Source organism: Cupressus sempervirens, chromosome 2, assembly GCF_028749045.1.
Source record: "Cupressus sempervirens isolate cs-2001-9-10 chromosome 2, ASM2874904v1, whole genome shotgun sequence".
In the NCBI taxonomy this organism is placed as follows: Eukaryota; Viridiplantae; Streptophyta; class Pinopsida; order Cupressales; family Cupressaceae; genus Cupressus; species Cupressus sempervirens.
This window is the reverse complement of record NC_143119.1, coordinates 466,590,366-466,617,705: the sequence shown is the minus strand read 5'-3', so window position 1 is coordinate 466,617,705 and position 27,340 is coordinate 466,590,366. Positions and strand designations below refer to the sequence as shown.

Sequence of the window (27,340 nt, the reverse complement as noted above, 5' to 3'; positions counted from 1 at the left end):
CAAAGTGCACTGTCACTCAAGTGATTAAGTAATTTAAAAACATAACATAAAGTGATTTTAAGTTATATTTTTCAAAAAGCGAATGTCAACATTAAAATATAACATGATTTTTAGATCGTGCAGTTGCACCTAGAGAGTCCACCTTTTGGGCACCAAAATGATCATATCTTATGATTGCTAACTCTAATTAAAGCCCTAAGATAGATCGAATCGAAGGGAAAACCGAAAGCAATGATTTGAGCAAAACCAAAAGACCAAAAGCTAACAAACACACACTCAAAAACATGATAAATGACGTTAAAGGCTTCAAAAATCAAGCACAGGCTCAACAAACAAAAAAACTATAAAGACTTGATGAAAGTCTTTAGTAAAAGGATTTATTATATCAATTGGGGTCAATTGATTGAGCAATGTTATGCAATTAAGTAATGGACTAACTTAGAGAAATGTGAAATTAAGTTGAAGAAGTTTCATATTGTTACCTACATTTTGTGGTGAGAAAATGTAGGACAACAAAATAGACAAACAAAAACTACCAAACTTGAAGTCAAATTAGAAATGAAAAAAAGATGAGTAAACCATAAGAATATATATATATATATATATATATATATATATATATATATATATATATATATATGAATTAATATGTGCATAAGTAATATTTTATATATTAATTCATCCTTATTAAGTTTATATTACTTTATACTAAAGAAAAAAATCACTGTTAAGGTTTGAAAAAACAAACAAAACGAGGAATAAGGAAAAAGAACGAAAAAAGAAAAAGAAGGCAAAGATATTTGAATTATTTCATTTATCTTTGACTTCTTTTCTTTCTTTCTCCTTTTCTTCATTTTGTTTAACCTTCTATTCCTTAGTGTTAATATCTATGACTTTCATTGTTAATTCAAATATCTTTGCCTTCTTTTCCTTTTTTCCTTCTTTAATTCAAATATTACTTATGTACATATTAATTCATCCTTCAAATTCATACTATTTTGTATGTTTTTCTTGTATTATTTATCATTTTCATATATATATATATATATATATATATATTCTTATGGTTTAGTCTGCTTCTTTTTTATTTCTTATTTGACTTCAAGTATGGTAGTTCTAGTTTGTCTATTTTATTTTTATTTTTGGCTCTTGATGGTCTTGTCACCCTTAATCTTCATGACTCCGTACTCTCTCACTTCTCTTATATTCCTTCCTCAGTCTGCAATCTACATTTTCATGTTCTTTTGCTCTCTTGCATCCTGATGATGGATCATGTATTATGATCCGAAACGTTGGTGCTAGAAACAAATTTGCACAATTGATCCTAGAAAATTTATATTTATTGATACGGATCACTTTATTATTTTCATATATGTAAGTTAAATATTGAAATATTAATAAGTGGGAAATTCAAATAAGGATTGCAGAAACTTCATGAGAGGATTATAAAAGGCGATTTGAGGAATTCATTTTATACAGTTGGATAATTTTTATATCTCAAAGAAGTTTGTATGGAAACCCTTGGAGTTTCTTGGTTGTGTCCGCAAAAATTCACTTGGCTTATTGGGTGGATTCATTTTCAGAATTCACATTGAGCTTATTGCAAAAGAAGTTGGAAATGTCATTTATTTGCAGATCTACAGTTTCAATGGTTTGCAGTTTATTTCTAGGTGGAAGACATATTGCTTTAAATCCAGAGGTTTATTAGCCACTTTTTCAGGATGCAATGGATGGCTAAGGTTTTACATGAAGTTTGCAAAGGATTTTGAAGATTTTGTTAATGTTGAAGGCTTGCTACAAAGGCATGAATAGTGACACTACAGTGGAATGAACAGTTGTGCTGCAGTGATGTGAACAGGGTTTGCAGTAGGTTTAAATTTGTTTGAGCAAGGGCTTGATTGTATTTCTTTGTGAAGTTGTGCATAAGGTTTGAGCACTTACTTTGGAGTCCTAGTGCTGATCATTTGAGGCAATTTAAAGACTTGTTTCAGACATTTAGGACGTTTCATCCCTATTTTAGTTCTGTCACAATATCAGATTTATATTCAGCTCATAATCGGAGTTGTAATCAGTATCCATATCTTATTGATTGGCATTTTATGCCTCATGACATTGAAGGGGAAATTGGATAAGTGCATTATACATTGGAAAATAGGATTGCATGCCTCTTGTTGAGAAATGGTCAAGCTACCAAAACTGAAAAGTTCAGGGCAGAATAAGGGTGTGACATTTCATCACCTGCTTTGATTTCTGATTGAGACAAACTAAGGTCATAATGCTGGACTTTTTGGAATCTGATAACAAACTTGCATTTAAGGTTAATAATAAAACAAATTGAGGATGTAGAAAGCTTGTAATAATTTTGACATGATTCTTGGGAAATCAAGGAAAGTTGAAGTGACACAGAGCATGATGGTTGCAACACTTCTGAGTTGGGAAGGATGCAGACAAAAGCATGACTTTTGATTGACAAAAAGATTGACTCTGGTAATAGATTGTTGACTTATATCAGCACTTTAGATTAACTTATTTCAGCACTCTTGATTAACTTATATCAGGACTCTAGATTACACAAATTTTGAGAAGTTTGCTAAATTTTTTTTATTAATAAAGTTGAGGATAATAGTTAGGTGGCCTTACGTAGAAGAGCTGCCACTTAATTGTTAATGTTTGGGAACAAACTTTCTCATAGGGAAAGACACGTTGTATCCATAAATATAACAAGTTCTTTATCAAATCATAACTCTCCATACTGAAGACGATTCAATATTATTTTGTTGATTCTTTGGGTGTCTATTTCGGTACTCTCCATCTCAGTCCATTAGTTTATTTGTGGTTTTCCTTTTAGAAGTCTTTCCTGTTCTATCTATACACATTTTTTGTAAGTCACCTGGACGTTTGAGTCCATGCTATTTATGGTAAGTCATCTAGATTCTAGATGGTTAGAGGGCACCATGGTTATATAGAAAAGTTTGCAGGATCAGTTGTTGGTGTTATATTTAGCATTTAATGGAGTTTAATGATTAAATTTTGATCTAGCATTGACTCTAATATAATAAATAAAATAAAATATCTTTATGTTTATAGTTGCTATAAGTGGTCAAGTGTGCATTGAATATATTAATACCATAAAGCATTTAACTATTAGTTCAAATGGGGTGGAACATATGGAGATATAAGGATATTAAAGAGGCTTTATATTAGTGAAGAAATTATATGATGGGTCATTTTATTATTTTCCTATATGCAAGTTAAATATTGAAATATTAACAAGTGGGAAACTCAAATAAGGATTCCGGAAACTTCACGAGAGGATTATAAAAGGTGATTTGAGGAATTCATTTTATATAGTTGAATAATATATACTTCTCTCTAAGAAGTTTGTGAGCTTTGGCTTTGTTTACAGGAAATCTGAGGGTGGAAACCCTTGGAGTTTCTCGGTAGTGTGGACAAAAATTCACTTGGCATATTGGGTGGATTCGTTTTCGGAATTCACATTGAGCTTATTGCAGGTATTTGGCATTGAAAAGAAGTTGGAAATGTCATTTATTTGTGGATCTGCAGTTGCTATGGTTTGCAGTTTATTTGTATGTGGAAGACGTATTGCTTCAAATTCAGAGATTTATTTGCCATATTTTTTATAATACAATGGATGGCTAAGGGTTGACATACATTTTGTGAAGGATTTTGAAGATTTTGGGAATGTTGAAGACTTGCTACAATGGCGTGAATAGTGACACTACAATGGCATGAACAGTTGTGTTACAGTGATGTGAACAGGGATTGCAGTAGGTTTAGATTGGTTTGAGCAAGGGCTTGATAGTATATCATTGCTAAGCTGTGCATAAGATTTGAATGCTTACTTTGGAGTCCTAGTGCCGACCTTTGGGGGCAATTTAAGAACTCGTTTCAGACATTTGGGTCAGTCTTATCCATGTTTCAGTTCTGTCATAATATCAGATCTATATTCAACCCATAATCAGAGTTGTAATTAGAATTGATAACTTGTTGATTGGCATTTTATGCATCATGACATTGAAGGGGAAATTGGAAAAGTGCATTAGACATCAGAAAATCAGATTGCATCCCACTTGTTTGAGAAATGGTCAAGCTACCAAAACTGAAAAGTTCGGGGCAGAATAAAGGTGGGACGTTTCATCACACACTTTGATTTCTGATTGAGCCAAATTAAGGTCATAATGCTGGCCTTTTGGAAATCTGATAATAAATTTGCATTTAGGTTAATAATAATATCAAATGAGTATGTAGAAAGCTTGTAGGAATGTTGATATGATTCTTGGGAAATCAAGGTAATTTGAAGTAACACAAAGCATGATTGTTGCAACACGTCTGAGTTGGGAAGGATCCAGACAAAAGCATGACTTTTGATTGACAACAAAGATTGACTCTGGTAGTATATTGTTGACTTATATTAGTACTCTAGATTAAACTAGTTTTGACCAATTTGCTAACATTTTACTATTAATAAAGTTGGGGATGATGGTGAGGTGGTCTTATGTAAAAGAGCTGCCACTTAATTGTTAATGTTTGGGAAGAAACTTTCTAGAATATAGGGAAGGACATGCTGTTCCATAAATATAACAAGTTCTTTATCAAATCATAATGATTTTTTTTTTCTGTTTTTAGGCTTGTAATTTGTATTGTTGTTAAAACAATATTGCCATGTCACCCATTATATGATATGTGGGGATTTGTTCCCTTAACAAGTCTAGTGTATCTAGTCAATGTGTTTGTAGAGGTGATTTATTGAGAATGTACTCATTCTTTATAAAAGAAGGTTTCATTTATATATCATCAATACAAATGTAGGTGGAGATGGCTTCCCTCCACTGCCATTGATAAGTGGGTGCTATTCTACTCTATTGCCCATTGACGTCCCAAACACTCTTTGTTAGTTTGTTCTTTAATTTGACAGTCCTTGTACTTGTGGTTGTATTCAATGTCTCTGTACAAGAATGCAGTGACATTTGGAGTTGCACTTTTATTCTCAAAATGATCACTATCAAAATAAGGTAGATGGAGTTGGATTATGTTTTATATAAGCATTGTAATGCTGCAATTTTCTTTTGTGTGTTATCTTGAACAAACATGGATGAAGGTATTAGCCATAGATTATATGTGATTGTTTTTATTAATGGAAATAGGTACAGTGGTATTACAAGTGAGATGATGGCCAATATTACAACCACACTTAAGGATATTCAGGTTGGGCCCACTGTCTTTTAAATTCTGTTGCTTTAATTATTGTGATCTTGATAAATCATAAACAAATTTGCCCATCTTATTTACAAGATTACATTCTTTATTCAACAAATAGTCTTTTCTTCATGGAAGTGTTATTAATGACTGTATGTCTGATTTCTTTGTTAGGAAGAATTCCTGAACCTGGTTTCTAGAGAAACGATTCTTGTTGGCCACTCATTAGAGAATGATCTTTTGGCCTTAAGGATTGTGCACAACTTAGTAATTGATACAGCTATCTTATATCGACATCCCCAAGGTGCACATTATAAACCTTCTCTACGAATAATTACAAAAAAGTTTCTGAATAGAGACATTCAAGAGTCAAGAAGTGGCCATAATAGTGTTGAAGATGCCAGAGCTACCATGGATTTGGCATTGTTGAAGATTCAAAAAGGTAAATGCTTTAAATTCTTTCAAGCCTGAGTAAGCATGATAATACATTGTGTTAGTGTAAGTGGATATGTATTTCATAACAATTTATTCAAAATTTTGATAACTTCTTCTCAATTCATTTTGTCAAGGTAGTTAAGATAGGTTTTTAAGTTTATCTAAGAGTCTATTAATGACTTGTAAGCAATGATATAATAATTTTTTCCACATCATTCAATAAAAGCTAAGTTGCACAGGTACCTCCCCCCCCCTCCGGACCACATACCGGTTCGAACCGGTTCGTGGTTCTGGTCCGATTCGACCTGGGTTCGTTTTTGGAGGCCTGGTTCGATCTGGTTCGAACCCAAGAGAACCACATATAAAATTTCGGACCAGGGTTCGAACCCAGGAGAATCACATATAAATTTTCCACATTACAGCATGTTTTAATTTAATTTATGTTGATACATCTTGGGTCTGGGTTGGTAGGCATTACAATGCCACAGTTTTTTAGTGTTGAGTAATCCCTAGCTGTAAAACACTTTCTATTTGAATCAAAATGCTACTAAATTTGAGACACCCACAAGAGAAGATGCTCAACATGTGGCGACCACCATGACCAATTTCGAGGAATTTCAGGGCCTATTTGAGTAGCAATATGAATTTTTCAAACACTAAACAATAAACAACGTTTTATTGGGAAATGTTGCCCTGCAGAAGAAAGTTACGGTCACATGAATATGGTCAGGTGGGGCAGCTACTTACCACATTGTCTATCACTGTTTGGCTGATTATTGCTCCTCTAGGTATATTAAAAATTGTATTAAAGAATACTGAATCTGGGATGTCAGACTGTGTTATCCAAAGGCCTCCATGAATGGTCTTTTTCCAGTTTACTGTTGTTGATCAGTGCTTGGGAGATTGTGCCCAAAGAGATTGAAGAATATTCAGCTGGTCAAAGGGATTTACCTTCTGCAAGCTAGATCTAATTAGTCTTTAACCATGTTCAATCGATTATGTTAATCATAATAAGAGTTTGGTAAATAAATTTATGAAAAGAAGAAATTTTTATTAAAAATTACTGTTGATCTGCATAAACTAATCAGATACAGTTATGAATTTTTTAAATGAAAGGGAAGAGATCTAGTCGTTAGGGGTTCCAATGATCGCTGTGGTTTGCTACTATATTGTTTATGTTGTTTTAAAGTTTTTTGTTGTTCAAATGTGTTTATGCAACTATGCTACATTCTAATTCTAACTCATGCTTCGTAAAGATGTGTATATATATATATATTTAAATTTTTTTTTTTTTTACATGTTTTTGTACTAACAAACCCAAACGAACCCAAACTCTTTTTCAAAATTTTGTCGAACCAGCGAACCGGTTCTCGAACCCGAACCTGGAACCGAACCGCGAACCGGCAACTTAGAATAAAAGGGTTAAGCGAAATATATTTGAAAGACATCATCAATTTGATTATTCAGTTTAGTAATGTCCCTTTCTACATGACTTGAAGTTGAGACACTACAAAGATGTCCACAATTCTAAGATATTAACTTAATCAAATACCCAATTCTGATTTCTATTTCCATTTGGAAAATCTATGAACCAAAGTTGAAAACTTGGTTTTGGTTTTTTTTTGAAAATCTTAGAACTCCCAAAAACTCAGCAAGAATTCGGCAATAAATCTGCACTTTTGTCAATGTTTGAAAATACACAATTTCTTAATATATTCTTAAAAACGCACTCATACACACCAAATTTGTATAACATATACTCATTTGAGAGTTCCACAATATGTTAATCAAAGTTTGGGGTTAAATAATAAATACATAGAAATTAAAACTTACTAAAGTAACATAAAATCTTATACCAACATGTCATCTCAAGAAAAATAAGTTGACATCTAGAAGTCAAACTCCATGAAACTACAGCTTTTGAATACATGTTAAGTTCAAGTTATAGTATCAATAATTTTAGAAGTTGAAATCATAAATTGTGTCTATAACTAAAGCTCAAAAAAGATTGCTGTTGTTGTGTGGGTGGTGTCGAAGTGGTTGCAGGCGGAACATCCTTAATAGGTGCTTGAATACGTGCCTAAGGCTCGACAAAAGTCTCTAATGGATGACCAAGCTCAGGTTCCTCCTCATGTGCTGCCACTTTCGCATCCCACTCATCTGCCTCCATCTCAAACTCAACTAGCTTCTCATCAATCAATAAAGTATCATCCATATGCGCATAAAAGCATATACTTCATCACCACCAAGAGGAGCAATCCAATCTGCTAAATATGGATCAATCTCATCCAAGTCAAGTGCTTCATATGAAGCTTTTGCTTGCAGCTTCTTTTCGTGCAACTGAAGGTTGTATCACAGATAAACCAAGTCATTCAAGTGTTTCTGAGTCCTATTGCTGTTCTTTTATGTGTATGTTCTGAAAAGTACTCCAGTTTCTCTTGCAACCACAAGCGCTATAGGGGTGCAAAAATACTTGAATGGCAAACTTTTGAAGATTAGGTTTTGTGACACCATAATATTCCCGCCATATATTTGCAACAAGAAAAAGAGGCCATTTACAATGTGGTTAAGATTACAATAAACTTAATGAGCTTTATTATTGGTATAGTAAAACAAAACATGTTTATTTTACCTGGCTGCATGGTGTATCTTCTATATTTGTAATCAAGAGAAGAAAAAATGGCTCATTTCCCTCTTGTAGCTTTGTAATTCATCAAGTACAAGGTCTTGAAGGTCCAAATCAACAACCAATCTTTGAATATGTGTCCAAACCAACTTGAACCTTTGCATCTGCTCTAAAAGTGTTGGAGAAATGGAACTTGGGGTACAAGTAGAAGGCAAATGCATGAATTTGTTGGTTCCACCTATGATCATGTTCCATATGGGTCTATATTTGGTCTCATTTTCCCTATAGAAGTGTTGAATGGCCTCTTTGGCCCTATCCATGGTCAAATATAGATACCCCATGGGGTTTTTATCCCCATCCACCATTTGTAGAACCCTCACAAATGGTTTTAACACCCAGACATAAAAAATTAGACAAAAATCGACAATGTGCAATATTTGAAAATTAAATAATAAATCATCAATCAAGACTTGAAAATTTTTATCTCCTCCATTAACTTGCAAAATCTAACGTCAAACACAACCTTCACAACCTTTTGTGCTTTAGGCTTCTTGGCATAAGGACTCTCTGACCACTCCTCACTCAAAAACATTCGCCTCAAGCTGGGCAATGTGGCTATATGCTCTGCAAGGTGAGAAAATTAGTTGGAAAGTGTGTGATCTGCAGTCACACGAGATCCTTACCATTAGCATGTTCTCTCATAAGACTTAGGACCCATTTGTGGTTGTAGATGTACTTCTTGGTATTGCTTCCATCTTCAACCACCTTCTCCACCCAAGTTAGTTTCCCTAGGTCCTTAAGGAGCATGACAAGACAATGAGCAACTCAAGGGCTCCAAAATAATGTGGGATGCCTATCTATCAGAAGTCTACTGATTGCCGCATATGCAATTGCATTATCAATCACAATTTGAAAGACATTACTCTTCTTACTTCCACTGTCACCTCGTCCTCAATGTTGCGCAAAGTCTTTGCACTTTTCTCTTGATTAGAGACAACTGATTTTAGAAAAACTATCCTTGGAAAGCAACTAGAAATTTGATGAGCGCCCTATTCCTGTCATTTGTCCACCCATCAGATATAATAGTGCAATGTCTTTATTCCCAAAGTCTTCTGCACTCTTCCTCAAGTTGATGAATGCTTTGTACCTCATCCTGTAACAACGGTCCACTAACCTCATAACAAGTTGGGGGCTTGGACCCCTTCCCAGACACAAAAATGACAATGACCAATTGATCCCAATATGGATGACATAAGGCATTGAAGTGGATATTGTTGTAGTACCAAAATTTGGCAATTGCCACCCTTGTCTTTGCATGCGTCTCTTGGTTCAATGTAGTGCCTAGCAATTTGGGTTGAGCACCAAGAGTCTTATGTGGAACCCAAAATTCTGATATATGCCTGCCTACATTTCATGATCTTCGTATCCATGGCCCACTAGAAGAAGAAGCCTCCGCACCTGTTAGTGACCCTGTAGAACTAAACCCCTTCATTGGGGCTTACATGGCCTTTGATGTTTCTTTTTTGCTGCCTTATTTTGTGACCATGCCTCAAGGATCGCCAAAGCCTCTCTCGTAGCATGGAATTTTTGCAAGATGATATTTTAGATGGCTTATGCTCGAAGTCATGTACTTAAGGCAATGGATACATTGGACATCTTCGTGATCTGGTCCTAGGGTCCCATGTTTTCAAAAAGGGTCCCTCTTTCTGCCATCAACCATTTCCTACAGTAGAAGTTCCAAGAATAAAAAGTCAGAAATGTAAGACAAGAATTCAATAACTATGTCGAAAGTTTTAAATAATTATATATTCAATTTATTAATTTCCTATATATTTCAATTGAATTATAAAATACGCATAATTCAATTTAATTCAATTTTAGGTTTGCTATATTAAATTCTTATGTAAAATTTAAATAAGATTTTAATATTTGTAAATATTAGATAAAGTGATAGCCAATAAACATTAACATTTAACACACATTTTATAAATTAAAAATATTAAATAAATTCAAGAAAAAACTTGTCACTATGTAATGATCCATACCAACACTGCAATTAACCCCAACCAGCACTGTACTGTCTTGAACCAAATTTTTTTTCCCGTTTTTCCTTTAATGTAAATCTATGAGTACGAACCCACTTAACAAATAACCAATAGTATGAGTAACAGATGATACCCAGATAGATATTTGCTCAAACTCATTCTTCAATAATATATTTAGAAATACATCCACATGCAGATGAAAATATGAACAACAAATAAAATCCGAACTCTCTCCAATTAATCTGCCTTTTTTTTCAAAATAATATTAAAGACTCAAGTGTATGAAAACGTAGTACAAATCAAAAGCACTAAACCGGCAACTTTTCAACAATCCGGAAGCATGTTATTGCATTATACAATAGCAATATAATAATCAACAACTTCTAGATAACTTCTAAAATGTTATTGTATTATACAACAACAATACAATAACCAGCTAACCACAATCCAATCTTATACGCAGATTTTACAGTCAGATTGGAAAACAAGAGAAGAACTTATAAGAACAAACGAGACACTTGAAATGATATTTCCACGGACAATGGGTTTGCATCCACTGCCTGCCTGCACGAGGGGCTACGTCCTCACACTGGCTGAAAGCTAAAGCTTTTTGAATGACTCTCACAAGAGAGAACTAAAAATCAGAGTAATAAATCAAGCATACCAAAAGGAAGGGGTCTCTTCTCCTTTTATTCTTGCAACGGTGACCCTTCAACTTCCTTTCAGGGTTTTCCATCTTATCTCTCCTCGTCCTCTTGTGACCACTAGGAATATTAATTTGACCTTTAATAATAAATTTCCAGCTCACATAGTCAAACTTAATATTGTAAATACGTCTCTTCTCTATATTTCTAATGTCCCCAAAAAGAAGGGATATTACAAATCTCCCCTCCTTGAGATTGCTTGCCCTCAAGCAATTTGTACCAAGATCCCATATAAATCTATAGTTAACCCAGTAGCTTAAATTGACAACAAACTTGGCCAAACTGTGAAGCACGGTACCACTCTGCAAACCACCTGTCAACCGAATCCCTGGATCCCATAGTACTCTACGAAGAAACGTTGCGCTTGTAAACTGATCAACACTTATCCGGGAGTCCCGTGTGGAAGGGCTCTCGCTCAATGGATCAAAGGTACGCTGGGGATAACAGGCTGATGACTCCCAAGAGCTCTTATTGACGGAGTCGTTTGGCACCTCGATGTCGACTCATCACATCCCGGGGTTGAAGAAGGTCTCGAGGGTTCGGTTGTTCGCCGATGAAAGTGGTATGTGAGTTGGGTTTAGAACGTCGTGAGACAGTTCGGTTCCTATCTACTGCTGGTGTTGAAAGGAGAACCATCACTATATTCAACCTCAAACTGAATAGGACCACAATAAAATCCTCGTCCAACCATAGATACAATCTGCCAACACCTGGATCCCAAACTTTGTTATGCTGCCTCGCTGCTATAATGAGATAGAAATATATCCAGGGTCCATGTATAATCTAGTAGAATGTGAAGACCTGACCTAAATGGATGATGTAAGAAATGAGCTGCTCAAAAGCTGAAACCACCATCCCATGGACATCAAAATTCATACTGTCGGCATAAACTTGGAGAATTTCCAAGTGCATAGGTGCTATGAATATGAAAGATGCTGAGAATCTAACCACAAGCCTCACATAAATACTCCATTGAGAACTATTCAGAGGCTGATGAAGAAAATTCACCCAATTTCTGAATGGGGTGAAATCGGAAAATATGTTGGGGCTGTTCAAATGATAAGCAATAGAAGTTGATCCATCATTCCCATGCTGAGATCCGGATTCACTGCTAGGGTCTAAGCTAGGATCTCAAAGTTTGAAATCAAACTCTTCCTCTTCATGGCAAACAAGAGATGATCCCTCATTTATCATAAAAAGATGATTGTCGGACGTCCAATCAGCAACAACTTCAAACAAAGGGTTGTCAACAAGCTGAAAGTGTTCTGAAATTTTGCTACTTAACTGTTTGGGGCAGCTATCCAAGTCATACATCTGTTGAATGCTCTCAATGACTTCTTGGAAGAACTCCTGCTTCATTCTATTCTCATGTTCTTGGGAGTGTTCTATGAGCTTGATTTGATTTTTTGCTCTCTATAGAGAAAATTGATTTTCACTCAGTGCCTCTCAAACATACTTAAGCATCTTGTTGAGATCCTCAATCTCATGCTTTTCCCTATTTGACAGTGCTGCATAAATCTCAGCAACCTTAAGAATATAATCCCTGTTGGACAATAGATATAAGTAATTTGATTTCATAGTCTCTAGGGCTGTTTTGACCTTCTATAAATCGGCCACATGCCAGTCACCTTCCCCTTCCCTTGCGACCTTCCTGTAGAGCTCCTCAACCAACTCGTGGGTACTGTCATACTGCACCAAGGATGCCACAACCATGTGTTTACTAACCTTTAGTTGATTCTATAAGGCATGTATTTCATTATCTCCTCGCAGAAGCTATTCACTGTCTTGCAATGTCATCTTAGGTTGTTCCTCTAAATTCACGTTATGAGTATCATGAATATATGGTTCATGATATGAAGGTTCCAAACTGTTATTACCTTGTGTACAATCTACTTCATTATTTTGCCTAACAAAGCTCTCCTCCAAGTCACCAATGAAGAAACCTGCACCTTGTGTAACATCTTCTACATGATTGTGAGAAGGCTGCAAATCACTGGTAGTTGTCGGCTCTTCTATTTCAAGACCATTCAAGTGATAATTCTGGTTTATCGAAAATTCTTCGTACACCCCTGTGTACTGTTCGTTTGCAAAGAGATCCTGGACCAACTCCAGATACTTTGTTTTTGCCATATCAGTCATATTTTGCTACGCTAGATAAAAATCCTAGTAGTCATTGAATGATAAATCATTTTGGATTCAGGTAGGAAGTTCTTTATACTCTCCATAAATGTCGAGTGTTTTTGTTTTTATAACGGAATTTGAATTCTGGACTAATTGCTCTTGTGGCTTCATAGTATCTTTCTTGATATTATCCAAATCGTTTCCCATTGCTAAAAGTTGTTATGCCATTATTGTGAGACTGATAAACAACTATATTCTATTCTATTCTTCGTAATATGAATTCTACAAATTAGAGTCATAGTGACCCTTATGAAATCCCAACACTTATTGACCACACAACATTACTTCATGGGCTTTGCATGCTGAAAGTCTTCCAAGTGGGGGAAATATAATCTGATTCAAATGATACAAAATAACACTTCCGTGTATGACGTTACAAACTTTAAGTACAAATAGACCTATTAATTTCTACTACAGGATCTTATTGGCGTGACTGCAAGTTGGGAGGTATTGGTGTTGATGAGAGATTCCAACTAACTTTGCTAATCTTGCACTCATTTAGCTAATTGTGATAGCCCAAACTTGAAATCAAATTAGTTTGTTATCTTCTTCGACTCTTGTTCCTGACATTGAATTTGGTAACCAACTATTTCCCTATGTAGCTGTTCAATTGCTTCTATTACGTCGTGTGATGGTAGCTCCCCTGTCCCTATTCATCAACTTGACCAAGGAATGATGAATAGACTTCACTAGCTTATTGGTCTAACTGAAAATATCCCGATAGAATGATTCTGTTGGCTGACTCCTTAAATGATGATCAATCTACTCGAACTCCCTATCCTTGACATAGGGCCAAGGTAATTGCTACTTTGAGATGGTTAGGCCCCATGAACCTTGCTGCTAAGGGTGGGACTCCAATGTCTATATTGTGCTCAAGTCGCAGACTACTCCACTTCGGAATTCCTCCAAACTACCTACAAAATGTGAGTAGAAGACGTTTGTCGTCTGATGTGTAAATGGGTGACTTTCTAGTTTGAGACAGTTGAACTTGTGCTTTACTATAAATTACCATCTCACCACTGCTGACAGTCACACAACGCCCTCTAATTCTATTCGGTCTGCTCCTAAATTTATTGGCTGACATTCCCTCTGCGATTATTTTAACTGCCTCTAATAGCCCATGGTCATTTGAGAGCGAATCTTCAAACTGACCCTCCAACTCTGTTTCCATTGGAGATTCTGGAGATTGATCCTCAGAACCTTGAATTAATAACGTTGTTTCTCCCTTGGGATTGCACTGTGCAAACTCAACCTTTGCTTCTGCTAGAGTGCCCTTCCGAGACTTTTCATCAGATCTTTGTCCACTCCTTCGTATTGCCTATAAGCAACAAGAAAAATTTCTGTGCAATAGACACGTAAGGTGGATGTTTCCTTCTGCATAGGAGTAACGACGTAACCTGCAGCTTTAGTCACCCACGCTAGTTCTCAGTTCTGAATCCTTGCATTAGCATTTCTCAAAATACTTGGAACACTCGAGACAACTGTTGTTTAGTGAAATATTTCCCATAACAAAAGATATATGTGCTCAATGCGTGCATGATGGATGTATTGATGCTAAAATTTCTTCATCGGTTATACACGACTCTTCTTACACCTGGCACCATTGCATAGTATATGTCTTAAAAATCTTGTGCATTCATCCACAATAAAGAATCTTTCTCAAACTATTCTGGCCACTAACATTCCCTTTATCGAAGGGCGTTCAAATACCATGTGCATTACAATACTGACAAGGAATAACTTAATACCACCGATTGATTATTGTAATAGCCGGGTCTAGTAACGAGTTACGCTTCAGAACCTCCCAACGATTATAAAAAAAATGGTGGAATTAATGGTGCCTCAACCCGTCACATCCTTTCTCTGCTCTTGCAATGTATTGTTACCGTTGGACTTGCTTCATTGAACTCTGTTATGCAATTTGGCGGACAACTAAATTCCCTCCTATCACTTGTTTGTAACCGATTCATAGCCATGGAGAGTTATATTGTTTTGAATTCCTATCCGCGATTAATACTGAGAGCCGATATGGAAATCGGAATTGTGCAGTGAGAACTCGACTCGCCTCCACGTTAGCCTATTCCTGCTAACTGTTGTTACTTTTGCGAAGGGTGTATTAAGACGGCAACAGATCCCAGTGACACCTCTTGATCTTTTAACTGTGCAGTGAGAACTCGACTTGCTTCCACACTAGCCTGTTCTTGATAACTGTTACTTTTGCGAAGGGTGTATTAACACGACAACAGATCCCAATGACACCTCTCGATCTTTTAACTTATCGCCTCCACCTAGACATAGATCGAATAATAAAAATACCAACAGTTAACCATTGTAATCTCGTCAGTCTATACTTATATCGCCCGACTTCAAAATATGCAGCTCGATACTTGATATCTCGTGAATAAAACTGTGCCCATTACTGCCAATAATGGATGTCGAGACTAGATCATGCGGATCTCCAGATTTCTCATAGTGCAATCGAGAATGAAGCTGCTTGCAGGAGGGTGTGCCCTAGTTAGAACTGTCAAGCAATGTTGCCCAAGTCCTTGTCTCCTGGTTGACTAATCTGTCGACACTATCAGTCAATAACTTGCTACTGTAACTTGACTGGAGTGAGTGTGGTTTTGACCTCTTGTCAATGACACCCTTCCAAACCTCCAAATACAATAATGATGTTTTCTTCATTAACCTCGGCCTATTTCACCTTCCTCCCGAAACCATAGATGTAGGACTATAACCATAAGAGTTTCCAGTTAGGACTAAGGGCTCCCACATGATACTTTTATCCTTCCTCTAAAATAAATTTATTGCATAGAGTACATTGACATCTCGTACTAGAGCTTAGAACAATTTCAAAGAGATGTTGGGCTACATCCAGTCTCCCTCTTTTCCTTAGGTGTTTTGTCCTTGGGACTATCGAACAATCTTGATGTTTTAAAACATTTTTAGATTCATGATGAATCCTTATAATTTTTTTGACTCTGTTATAATTTCACAGGCAGGTAGGAAAACCAGCTCTGATACCACTATAATGATCCGTGCTAGCACTGCAATAAACCCAACCAACACTTTATTGTCCTGAACCAGATTTTTTTTTCTTGTTTTCCCTTTAATATAAATCTCTGAGTACGAACCCACTTAACAAATAACCAGCAATATGAATAACAGATGATACCTAGATAGATATTTTCTCAAACTCATTCTTAAATAATATATTTAGAAATACATCCACATGCAGATGAAAATACAAACAACAAATAAAACCCAAACTCTCTCCAATTAATCTGCCTTTTTTTTTCAAAATGATATTAAAGACTCAAGCATATGAAAATGCAGTACAAATCAAAAGCACTAAAGCAACAACTTTTCAACAATTCGGAAGCATGTTATTGCATTATACAACAGCAATATAATAACCAACAACTTCCAAATAACTTCTAAAACGTTCTTGTATTATGCAATAGCAATTCAATAACCAACTAACTACAATCCAATCTTATACACAGATTTTACAGTCAGATTGGAAAACAAGAGAAGAACCTATAAGCACAAATGAGACACCTGAAATGATATCTCCACGGACAATGGGTTTGCATCCACTGCCTGCCTGCACGAGAAGCTATGTCCTCGCATTGGCTGAAAGCTGAAGCTTTCTAAATGACACTCACAAGAGAACTAAAAAATCAGAGTAATAAATCAAGCATACCAAAAAGAAGTGGTCTCTTCTCCTTTTATTCTCACAACGGTGACCTTTCGACTTCCTTTCAGGATTTTTCGTCTTATCTCTCCTCGTACTCTTGTGACCACTAGGAATATTAATTTGACCTTTAATAATAAATTTCCAGCTCACATAATCAAACCTAATATTATAAATACGTCCTGTTGGTTCCCAAAATCGCAGATTGGAATCCTACGAGCCTTGCCTGCTCGATGCTGGGATATCCAACCGGTTAAGGCCAACTTGACGGAACTGAACAACACAGTCCAATTTCCCTGCACTTCCGGCTCTGCAAAACTGAGGCGGGTGTACCTAATCTTGGACGAAACACTTAAATCCAAGACACTTAAAACAGATCGATTAGAACGCGAATATAATAAACGTTTTCCAAAAGGCAAGAAATATAGGAAAACTTTAAACTTGCGATTTATGAACTGAAAACAAAAATAAATGATTGAAATAATGTTTTAAATAAAGTATAAATATAGATTAATGCATCAGATGAATATATTACTTTCTCAAAGGCAAGAAATTAAACAATTGCCAGCATATGGATTATGTATTAAGAGCAAAAGACCAGTGCTTAATTAGATGGGCAATAGAGTCAAAATTATCGATTGAAATGTACAACTTTATAAAATTTAATATATTCAAATTATAAACAATTTTAATAATCAGACGCGATGGATCAATTATTTAAATGCAATTTTAAATAAGTCTAAAATGCACTTTAACTCTTACAAAGACAAATTAGACATAAATATGGAAACAATAAAATATTTCACAATATTTACGCTTATCGAATTTAAAATGCAATAATGATCTCGTCCACTTATCCGAATATTAAAATATTTTTAAAAAATAAATAAAAGACATTTATAAAGGACACAATTTAATAATAAGTGAAACTCTAATGCAAATAGAAATAAATGCGCTTACAGATTATGCCGGAAAAATTATAAGTAGAGACACTCCTTAAGGATGATCTATCCACAGAAAATTTATCAGAACCGAATGAAATTGACTCAAAATCCACCATCCACAGGCTACTCCTTTGCCGATGAGAAAATATAATATTTCATAAGACATAGGATAGATTTTTGTTTTAAAAAAAGAGAAAAAGAATATATATGAATATCGTCTTCTATTTTCCTCCTCCGATTTTATTTTACAAATATTTATAAGCATAGAAGGGGTGTCAGTTGTCTTTTGAAACATCGCACCCTTTCATAAATAAAAACTAATTAAATACATAAAGACTTAATAGGGCTTAACTTTAGCCGGCAGTTTAATTTCTCCATAGCTTATAGTATCTAGATGCGATTTCCCTCATTCCCGTAAGCTTCTATCTTTGCAATCCACTGAATGGCTTCTTTCTTCAAATCGCAATCTACAGTTACAACTTGTGAGGAAACCGTGCAGATATCAGGATCCGATTAAAGCATGCTTCAAGGTTGCTGCCGTCCTATGGTCGGGCTGATGTACTTCCGAGTTGGGAATGCGCGGGTTACTCTTCTTTGTTCTCTCTGCATACCTTCGATCTTCTTAGCCGGCATTCTCTTCGTTGATAGACCAAAACTGTAGACGTTTGGCTTCCATTTTAAGGAAATCCGCTGCTTCACATCACATTTGACTCAACGTCTGATACAAATTTCGTACCTGCAACCAGACAGCAATAACTTTAGATGCTCATTCTCAAACATAGATAATACGGAATCCTTGCTTGGGAGGCTCTTGTATAGTAAAGAAAGCTCATGGAACGATTGGTGTGCCATGTGACCATTGCAACCCTGCGCCTAAGAAATATGACCAGGAGTATATGCACAGTTGCAGTTAAAATTCGATGATAAAGCTCCTTGAACTTGATAGCCAAAAGTGACAAATGGCACTGCATTTCCTTCCAGTATATTCACCAGATTTCAAATGTCTGTTCATTGCTCCACTCTGGCTTGCTGACAATCCTATATATTTCATCAAGGACAATTTATATCAAGTCTCCAATATCTTTTCTCAAATGACGACAATAGGAAACTGAATCAATCAGCAATCCTTTATACTGTGCTAGCTGTTGTTAACAGATATACTTGGTGAGGCATGTCTTGCATTTTCATATTTATCTTCAACTCTTTATTTTGTGACTGTGAGCGGATCATACAGTCTGCTTCAAAATTGACAATAATGATGATTGCTGACCACTATATTTTTCTCAATCTCCTTATGTCTGATACACCATTCCTATTTCCTTTTGAAGATTGCATAGGCACTTGCATCCTTCCATACGGATTCCTTCTTTAGTTCTTTGTATGGAAAATGCAGATTTTCATATTTATTGTACTACTTCAGTCTTGCGAAACTTTTCTCTTGTAAATTGCAACCTTTCCCAAGGAATGCTTTGAATGCCTCTGTATGCTGGAGCTGTCTTCTTTTCGATTGTTCTATGTTTTATTTGCACTCTTATCTCTGTAGAGGCATGCCTTGTTATATGTTACTTTCAGCTTCTTGTTATCTGCAATTCATTATTAGTATCTCCAATCTGCCATAAATTATCAACATATACAGGCTATCGTATATCATGTTTAATGTTGCTGTATAGTGCCAGGCATAACAGTAAAGCCAACACACATGGGATCACAATGATACTGTTCTGATGCTCTGTTTCAGAAGTCAATGTTATTGAATCTGCTAACTCAAATCTGTTCTTAAATGCACCATTGCTCACAGCTTCAGCTTCTATTACTATTAGGAATAATCATGTGAACCTCCGTTCCTCAGCAACCATGAATTTATTAACAATTCAGAAATATGTATCCTCCATTAATCTAAGAGCAGTGCTGTATGCATGTTTATTATTTTAAACAAAATCTGGTCCTCACTGCCCTATTACTTCAACAAGATATAGAGATGATCCACCCCATCATAAACTCATGAATGAAGATATAAAATTTTCAGGTTCCATCACGTCCCTTATTAATATTTGTAATGTCCCCAAAAAGAAGGGACATTACATACTGCAAAGTTGCAAATTGTGAATGATCGATCAGGAGGAAAGTCTTTCTTGACCAAACTTGAGACATTGAGGACCAGTCACCTGCAAAGCAGCCCAACCTCCAAACACTTCAAACTCCACGTTGGACGAGTCCCCTACAAACCAGCTTAATAATTATATATTCAATTTATTATTTTCCTATATATTTCAATTGAATTATAAAATATGTATAATTCAATTTAATTCAATTTTAGGTTTGCTATGTTTTTATAAACTTATATATAATATATTTATTTTTCAATGTTCCAAATTATTAATTATATAAATTTAATGTATTTTACAACTTAAATACAATGTAAAATTAAATAATAAAATTATTTTATAGATAATGAAATTAAATATTTATAGATTGAAACTAGAGATATTTAAATTTTAATATATCATATGATTTAAATATTTATAAATATTAGATAAAGCTACAGCCAATAAACATTAACATTTAACACACATTTTATTAATTAAAAATATTAAATAAATTTAAGAAAAAACCTGCCATTGCAAAGTTGCAAATTGTGAATGATTGATCAGGAGAGAAGTCTTTCTTGACCAAACTTTAGACACTGAGGACCAGTCACCTGCAAACCAGCTCAACCTCTAATCACTTCAATCTCCATGTTGGACAAGTCACCTGCAAACCAGCTCAACCTGCGTCAATGCTGTCACCTGCAAAAGACTTTCAACTGTGATTGTTTTCCTTGAAGCAAATGATGGTCGTTTTTTGCAAACTAAGGTGGTTGCTTTTTTGGCAAACAAAAGGCGGCATTGGAGAAAACATTGAAACAAAATGTTAAAAGTTAAAACAGTGGTCACACTTTTTGATTATAACTCAGCATGCCAGATATGGTGCGGAAAACTGCGGGATTTATGGTATTTTGCAGGTTATTTCATCTATGCTATGAAGAATAGCGATTCCAAATGCATACACCGAACGATAATGAAAATGAATAATATTTCCAAATGCCTACGCCAAATGTAATGGAAATATATATAATTCCAAATGCACATGCACATGCTTCCAATCAATGAAAAGGTTGCATAACAATAATCACAATTGTTGTTTCTCATATGGCAATGAGAATTATGCTTAATAACCTGAATGTTGTCTCTGATATGTGCTATTGATCCACATTGCATATACAGGTTGATATATAATGGAAATGATATCTCAATGCTAGAGATATAGTACAATAGACAATGGATATTGTGTAGGTTGTGTCTGATCCTTCTTTATATTTATGTGTTGTCAATGAAGCTGTCTCTGACATTCCTTGTATCAACTATGCTTCTGGATGGTGCCATCTCTGATATTAAATATCAATACTTGCATCTGTGATTGTGTTCAGTAATTGGTTGCTCTTTGCAGAGCGATCCGCAAGGGAAACAATATATTCAATTCAATATTCAATAATTATTGTTTGATGTGTTTGAACTTGCTCTTATATCATGAAAACTGAAGGGTTGGCATCTCTTGAGCTTGACAAGTCATGTCCTTTCCTGATCGATCCTTGCATAACAATCATTTGTTATGAATCAGTTTTCATTAATCACTGCCTTCATAATCATTCTGTACATAATCAATATGTGATAGTGATACTTAGATGCTAATCATACCCCTTAGCATTAGTGATAATTCATTGCTTGATTACTGATTAGAATTTATCACCAATTAACTAAATATTGATCTAATCTTTTTCAATATTGGATCTATGATGTCTTTTAACTGCTATTGCCCATGCTTATGGTAATACATTCAATCTTCTTACCATGATAGAGATTGATTATCTCTTAATTATCATATATCTAATATCATTTGCTACCTCCAAGTATTAAACTCTTCACAACTCCATCATATGGATTATCATGATCGATCTGTTTGTTTATTGTTGATAAGAAACAAAGGAATGCCATAGGTGACTGATTATGATGATGACATTATTGATTATGACTCATCCTTCAATTATTTAGTTCCTCTTTTAATTGATAGTCTTAAGTTTACATCTTCTCCATTCAATCTACAGTTTCTTTATTTCATAAATCAATTTTCCTTCATAACCATTAGCAAAACTGATTACTAATCAATGCTCCACAATTACCATCATTTAATCGTTATTCACCAGTTTTTACATTCTTATGATGATCTGTTAGTACATCGATATGTATGATGACTGACATGCAATAGTATTTAACAGTTTCTTAACAAGTTTTTTTTTCCATCGGTATATGTGACTGGTATCCATACTAATAGTTATAGGATTCGTTGGTATTGTTGTTCTTCATTGGATAGATCTTTGATATGCATTGGTTCAATGCTTTCATATATCGATTGATGTGAAGTAGTTGATTACCAATGGTCAACGCTTATTGTTCTCCATAGTAATCAATATCAGTTTAGTGGTAATTTGCTATGACTTGGTAAATAATTTTCAAGCTATAATTAAAATTAATTTTAATCGTGTTTTTAATCTCCCAAATTAGGGATATTACAAATTTGTTTCCATTATTTTAGTGAACTTTATATTTCATATGCAGTGTGCTTATCTAGCTTCATGTTATCTCATATGTAAATTTTGTAGATAAGTTCCTATAGGAGATCTCTTGAAAAGGATGTACATGGATAGTGCAATATGTTTTTCCCTATGACCAGAGCACTTGATCTCTTTTCCTGTGTTTTCATCTTTGACCTGATTTTTCTCCCACTTTTGTTAGCTGTCATATGGACTTGATTAAGGAAGGTACTTTTAGTAAGTCCAAATGATGAGTTCATTTGGGAGGTTAATTAAATATAAAAAAATAGAATAGAAAAAGAATATTGTGTGGCAATTGACAACTGTATCAGATAATTCAAGTTGGTCCACAAAATATATGTAATAACCCTATTTAGTTATAGCATAGACAAACTCTGTTTTTCTTAACTGATCAATTATTTAGCATTTTGTCAAACACTTGGTAGTTATATTCTGATCATGTTGTTTTTAAGATTTGCAAATGTCTGGATTTTAATAATAAATACCAATATAAGCTCCAGCAATGCTCAGAAAGAAATAATAACCATTTCAATTTCTGCAACTCAAAAAGGGATGGAAACAAATGAAATATATTTATTCTAATATTTGAACTTGCATACAAGTAACCTGTTTTATTCGCTGGTGATAATTGTAATCTTCAGATTATATCCGCAACTCCCAAACCCAACTCTAGGATGCAATAACAGCAATAACAGGCCACAGCTCTTTTAATTCCCTAGCTGCCCCTGCTGCAATTTGCACAGGCCTCAGATGCTTGAAATATGGCCCCTATCTGATCCTAAACTCCAAATGCTGACAATGCCAGCCCTCAGATCCAAAACGCAGCCTTCCAAATGTCACACACAGGCCTGGAAAATGATTGCAGACCTGAATGGAATGTACTGGAGGCCTGTAATGAAAATTGCAGCTCCTTGCATGTTAATCTTTAACTCCCAAAGGATGCCATCCAGCCTTGTAAATGCCCGAGTGTCAAAATGTTACTCCAGATGAAAAAAATGGCACCACAACAATATATAAATCAGACTTCCATATGAATTGATGTGAGGAATCAAATCAACTCCTCACCATTCCAGAATACAAGCTACAGGAAAATACAGTATACCTCAGCACAATTGCCAATGCAACTCAGATCAAAAACTCAAATTTGAATCTACAATACTTCATCTGTAGATCCAATGGAACAACTCAGAATTCAGACCCTAATACTTAAGCAAGGGCATCAAAATTCAGAACCTTTAGGAATTTCACAAAGACAACAAAAACAAATAAATATTCAAGCACACCTTTCCAATGAAATGAGCTCATATTTATAATGCTTTGTTGATAAAAGTTTCCAAAAGAACTCAACTTTAGAAACTGTGAAAGTTTCCCAAAATAACTCAGCTTTTGAAACTTTCCAACACAACATCATGTTAAATATTTAATACTTGGCTTAGGCATATAATAAATGGCTCTTTCCAATGATGGCTAAACCTTCAACTTAAGTGAAATTATAAAGTTAAATTATAACTTTATAATAAGCCATTTAATGATTTAATAATAATTTGGTCACTAAAAATACTCATCATTTAAATATGCTGTCTGAAATAGGAGTCACACCTATTGTTTCTCTATGTGACCAAATGCACTTTCTAAAAATAGAAAGGGTCCATCTCAATCAATACCCAACTTACCACAAATAGTAAATACACAAAACTAAGCCCAAACAAAGTCCAATCTGAACCAAATAAAGACCAACCTATAGCTTACTAAATTGTGGAGAAGATAAGATCCTCCCAAGCCAAGTCACTGCCTCAAAAGACCCTCTATCCACAAATATTAGCCTACAAGGATCACAATACTAGACTAATCCTTGAAACTCTGATATTGACAAAAATGGGGACATTACAATATAGATGTGACCAAGTTTGGCACAAAAAGTTTAAAGTTAGTAGCTAGGCATCGAGGTAGTTTTTCATTAATATTTTGGTTGAGTTGTAGAGGCCATGGACTCAATTTCTTTTCCTCTCTATTTTTATGATAGTTGTAACATTAGTAGTCTTTGAGCATCCAATTTTTATTGTGTTTCACAAATTCCCAAAATTTGGGGGATGCAAAGGATGGGGGTACCGAGTGAAGCTGGGAATGATTGAAGGATGGCGGTGGGATGCTTGTAGGGTAGTAATGGGTGGAGGTTTGGGGGTAAAGCCCCAACATGGTCAAGGGGCAATGCCCCTTGTGGGGATTTGGAGATAAGGCCTCTGCTACCAAGCACACATTAAGGCCTTTAAAACCATTCAAGCTCTCATTGAAAACATTATTTTCACAATTTTATTACTTTGTTCAACTACACGAAGTCCTTACTATTTCTCAATGTGGGAGTGGTTTGGAATGAAGGCTTAGATGCATAGTCATATTTTTTTCTTAGGGTTTTGTGGGGCCCATAGACCATTAGTATTAGGAATTAGGTCATGACAATCCAAAACAATACTATTTTTTTAAATTGACATTTTTATTGATCTTCCATGGGGATGCTTGGGAGTTTCTATGTACCTAGTTTTGGTTAATTGAAAGAAAAGTCATTGAGGGAATTTCTGACTTTCCTTTGTCTCCTGAGAACATTATTTTTGGGAGGCATTTTAATCTAGTTGCAAGTGCTAGAGGAAAAACAACTGCAAGACCCTCTAATTACAACTTTAGTGAATTAAAATGTTGGTACTTTATAGTTTTAATTGGTCATTTATGTTTTCCATAACCTAAATGTGATAGGCATTAATTTTTAATTAACAATAGAAAAAAATGTTTCTACCATTATCAATGCTAAAAATTAACCCAAGAGTTTTGTATTTCCTTTCTATGGTTTAGATCAAAAGTGCATTTCTTTAATCCATGTTACCAGTTTTACCAAGAGTGGCTCTAATACTTGGCCTCAGTTTGTCCTATGTTTGCCTACACATGCCTTAGGTGGCATAGGTACCCATTAGGTACATTTGGATGTGCCTAGTTAGTATTAGCCCACCTTTGTTGAGCCCTAGGTAAGCTCAGTCATATCTAGAGGCACCCAGAGGTACTTTTTGGTAGGAACACTTGTGAAAGGAGGACCTATACATTATCAAACCCTAAGTTGACTAAAACTCCCTCAAAATCCCTCATTTGGTAAACATGAGACCCAAAATCTAGTATCATTTCGAATTCTCTTTTTTCATTGGTCAAGCTTGTCATTTTTTCATTTATTATTTCTCTTATTTTATTTATTTCAATGGTCAAAGTTGACTTAATTAATAACTCTCATTTGATAAACACAAGTCACAAAAACATCTAGTATCATTCCAACTTCCCTCTCATTTTTCAACCGTCTTTTCTAAAATAATTTTTTTTTTAGTATTATTTGTTTAGTGTTGAAGACCTTGTAGTTTTCTTAGGATTTTTCCTTGCTTCCTAATTTTCTTTTTAAAAACATTTGAAAGTTTTATAAATAGTTATTGAATTTAATTAATTTAAAACAATTTATAAGGTTATATTACTTTTCTATTTGGTAAGTTAACATACCTTACGATTACCTTTTCAACTATTTTTGTATTCCTTGTAATATGTAATGCTCTTTTTTTTGTGAGCATCAACTTTCAGATGACTTACCTATTTCTTGATCAACATAGGGCAATGAATTGTTTAGAGGGTCCAATTTGGAAATCATAGAGCTTTTTACATAGCACTTGTCAATCTTTGCGTCTTGAGATCTTTCTTATTGTTTGAGGCTAACTTATTCAAAGGTTTTTGGCTATGTTTTGACTTTTGAGGTATTTATTATTTATAGTAAGTTAGTGCTTGTTTGAGAGGGGCCCTTACTATTTTTAGTAAGATAGTCGGATGCATAGTTGAAGTTAGGTTGATCTTCAAGTTCAGAGGGGACACATAGATATTGAGTTATTAAGGAGATATTAAAGTCTATAATGGCATTAATGGTATTAATGATTGATGGAAAGTTATTAATAATTATTTTAACTTTATATAGGGACTTTTAAGTGTGGTTCATTATATATGATTAAAAGTTGTGCCCTTATAACCTATGACTGACAAGAGTAATTATAAAGGTTATTTAAAAAATAATTGTAATAGAAGGGGCCAAATGACTTTAGTTATGGGTTTTTAATAACATTGTTAAAGGGGGCTAATTATTAAAGGAGCTTCTGAATGTTTTATATCACCTATACTGTTAAGTAGGTTCCGAAAAGATCTAAACTAATGATAGTGTTTCTTTCTAGGTGGCTAAATTAGTGTTATGAGATCATTGATCTCCTCTTTGAAATTCGTGCAATGCGACCCCTTTGGCCATCTAATGAGGTTTGGCCTCTTGTTGATTGGCCAATTATCATTTACGTATTTGATGCAATACACAGTGTCTTTATTCCATCTGTCCAAAGCCTTTTGCTTTGACATTATTTTCAGCCTTGGGTACTAAATTAAACATTAGTTCAACTTATCATCCTAAGACAGATGAGCAAATGGAATGGGTGAATTAGGTATTAGAAGATCTCCTAGGAGTATACTGTATGGACCGACAATACCAATTGGAAACATACGTACCCTTGGTAGAATTTGCTTATAACAACTCCTATCAATCCACCATTAAAGCTAGATCTTTTCGGAACCTACTTAATGGTCTAGGTGATATAAAACATTCAGAAGCTCCAGTATCAATTAAAATGGACATAGGGTTTCCGTAGATCTTACCCGGAGTTTCAATGGGGCCTATCTACTGTTCTACTTGCCTATTATCCAGGGCTGCATGAATCCTCTGCTGAAAAACTTGTTGTTGTTGCGGTAGAGGTGGTCATTGTGGCTGGTTGGCATTGGGTTTACTGGG

The 27,340-nt window shown here is 34.9% G+C and overlaps 1 protein-coding gene across 6 annotated transcripts in view; it reads left to right on the top strand.

Moving 5' to 3' along the window:
* LOC149573067 (Polynucleotidyl transferase, ribonuclease H-like superfamily protein) overlaps positions 1-27,340 on the top strand; it is a 204,049-nt gene that overhangs the window by 136,270 nt on the left and 40,439 nt on the right. For all 6 annotated transcript variants that reach the window (XR_016360026.1, XM_089814244.1, XM_089814245.1 and 3 more), the window contains 2 exons: positions 5,166-5,226; positions 5,392-5,659. Coding sequence is in view for 5 of the 6 variants with exons in the window: in XM_089814244.1 (XP_089670370.1) it covers positions 5,166-5,226; positions 5,392-5,659 (329 nt within the window). In the remaining variant the exon portion in view is untranslated. The remainder of the gene's footprint in view (positions 1-5,165; positions 5,227-5,391; positions 5,660-27,340) is intronic.